Source organism: Condylura cristata, unplaced genomic scaffold, assembly GCF_000260355.1.
Source record: "Condylura cristata isolate star-nosed mole 26May11 unplaced genomic scaffold, ConCri1.0 scaffold00001, whole genome shotgun sequence".
In the NCBI taxonomy this organism is placed as follows: Eukaryota; Metazoa; Chordata; class Mammalia; order Eulipotyphla; family Talpidae; genus Condylura; species Condylura cristata.
Window position 1 is genome coordinate 80,266,876 of NW_004567102.1, and position 2,759 is coordinate 80,269,634.

The 2,759-nt window shown below is 57.6% G+C and overlaps 1 protein-coding gene across 1 annotated transcript in view; it reads right to left on the reverse strand.

The window, feature by feature from the left end:
* Positions 1 to 717: 717 nt before the first annotated feature.
* Positions 718 to 2,759, reverse strand: part of LOC101632236 (NKG2D ligand 4-like) — a 10,430-nt gene continuing 8,388 nt past the window's right edge. The window contains exon 3 of the mRNA XM_012735084.1: positions 718 to 842. Within this exon, the coding sequence (XP_012590538.1) occupies positions 718 to 842 (125 nt within the window). The remainder of the gene's footprint in view (positions 843 to 2,759) is intronic.

Here is a 2,759-nt window from a genome sequence, read left to right on the forward strand (position 1 = left end):
AAGTCAGCATTGCCCAGACTGGAAATCTTCCCCCAAAATAGTTACACTTTCCCCCTTGTATTTAGTAACGTTCTGAATGCATTAATGGCAAGATACTTCTGGCTTAATAGAAACAGAGAATGTATTAGCTGTGCACAAATGCTGGCAAGTTAGTAAGTTCTGACAACTGTTTAAGGAAATAATGCAAAGTTTAGGTTTTAAAAGTTGCTAAACTGAATCTTGGTCATATACTGAAAAAACGAATGTCAATGCATTTGGTACATTTTCTTTCCTCAGTGGGAAAAATAAAAATAGAGTGACTGACACAGGAATTGCCTAACTAGTCGTCTATAAGTGAGTAGAGTGAATGAATCTTCAGGGGCCTCCCTGGTGGTGGAGGGGTTAAAGTCTCAGAGCTATCAAGTTATCACCAATGAGAGCTATAAAAGTTGGCCCAGCCAGGGAGCTGATCCACAGGGCACTGCAGACCTCTCCCTTTGCACCAGCTGCTCCCCTTAGCAGTGTATTTCAGAAGATCTGCCTGTTCTACTCCCCACGCTATCTCTCCTGAATCCATTCCCCCTCCACACCTCTCACCTACACCCTAGTTTACGAGTGCATAAATAAATAAAATAAATCTTTAAAAACTCAATTTATGGTAGCGTAAGATTCACCCAAATCCCTCCTCACACCCAGTCATCTGCCCAGCCCAGCCAACTCTGTCAGCCCCCAATACCTTCAAGGTGAACCCAAGATGCTGAGTACGATGGAGCAGGAGTGGAGGATCACAGGGCCCAGAAAGGGCATGTGGCTGAGAGAGGCGGCCTTGGAGTTCTCTGTGTCCCTGGCGGTGGTCGGTGATGCTGAAATGGAGACCCAGGAGTGAAAACCCTCATCCGGGCCCCACATGTGACAAGAGGCCTGCTCTGCATCTGCTGGGCCCAGCCCAAGCACAGGGGACCCTCTCTGCTCCTGTACTGGAGGGAGCATGGCCACAGGCAGGGGTGGGCAGGACAGGAGGAGGGCGCAGACCCCAGGGGCCCACACTGCAGAAGGAACCAGGGTGACCTCTAATCAGGCATCCCCGCTGTGACTGAAGAGGGCACCCCCGCAGGAGGCTGGTAGGGAATCCTCTCAAGCTGGCATTGGAGGGGGAATGGAAGGTCTGCAGATGCTGCAGGTGAGGGGGCCTCAGAGAAGGGAGAGTAAGAGGAGAATCTCCGGAAGAGCATGACTGCCTGGAGTGTGGGACCAGCTAGACTCCAGGGAGCAAGGTCCGAGGTGGAAGAGACCTCAGAGGGGGGAGGGACAGAGGGGCAGGACATCCACATGACCAGGATTCCCCAGAGAGGGGCTCCCTGCGGCTGGGTCTGCCCACCCAAGTGTGGGCACCACGCTCCCACACACAGACACACTGATGCTCCTCTCCGGGAACCACTTTCTCCCCACCCGCAGTCACCTGTGGCCTCCGGCACCTTCCACTGCGCTGCCACTTGCTGAAGCCACGTCCTGCAGTCCCCGTGGCACAGCTTCAGGAGAAACTCGTCCAGTCTCTGTCCCTGCCCACTAGTGCAGCATCCCCGTGTCTGCGGGCCTCTCCACCGTCCAGTATCTCTTCCCTGAGTCCAGGCGCACGGACCGGCCATCACCGATGACCAAGCGCCAGGCTGCGCGGCTGTGTCCGCTGGCCGTCCCCTCACACACCATTGTGCCCTGCAGGGAGCGGGCTCTGCCCAGAGAGAGGGGGTTCTGCTCTCACACGTCCTTGGCCCACGCGGTACCACCACTCTGGCCCCAGACTCCCCGTCCTGCTCTGTCCTCTGAGTCCCCCCTCCTCAGGGTCCCTCGGGTGGGCCCAACTCAGTATAAACACCACAGTTCACACAACCTGCGGGGTTTTCTAGACCCACAGGGACGTTCCTCTGCCCTGGGCTTGCAACTCACCACTGGTTCTAGGCACTTCTGCTTGCAGGTCAAGCACTTTCCCTTTGAGCTTCTCCATCAGGTCTATGAGGGTTTCAGTGTGTCCCTCCCAGGCCTAGGTGGTGCTCTCCTGATCCCCAGGGGAAAGACAGGTTTCACCTGCTGTCCCCACAGTGAATGTGAAGGAAAAGAGATCCCATCCCCTGGCCCCGAACCGCACACCACGGCTGTCCAGCTTTGGGCCCAGGAATGATGGTGAAGCTGAAGCAGAGGTGGTGGGGATCTGTGAAGGAAAACACAGCGGGCTTCGAGTGGGAGGAAGGCAGGCGGAGGCCTGGGCTGGAAGAGCAAGGCCTCCCCGGGTGGCTCAGATTTCTGGGCCTGTCCCCACTGCCCTCTGGGCTACCAGCTAGCTCCAGTGCTCAGGCTCACAGATCCGTCTGCCCCTGGCACATGCCAGGGGTCTGGGAGACTCTCAGGGCATGTACTTCACTGCAGGCCTGAGGGGCCTGGTGGGGCCTGTGGGAGAAGCTGGTTAGAGGTGCCCAATGGAGCTTCTGCCCCAGGACAACTGTGAGCAATTGGTTAATCTGTCACTACCAGCCCCCCCACTCCCTTCTGGGCCTTCCCTGCTACCCCATTCCCGGCCCGCACTGAGCTCTGGAGTGTTGATCTAAGACAAACCAACCGGAACACAGGGAGGGTGATCGCGAGCCCGAGACCCCCCCAGCCCCATCCAACACCTGCCCTCTGCCACTTTGCAAAGGAACCTGCGCGCGGTCGCGGCGCCGCCGGCCCTCCCGGGGGAGCGAGTCGCGGCTCCCGGGTGATGAGAGGCGAGGGGTGCGCAGCCGGGC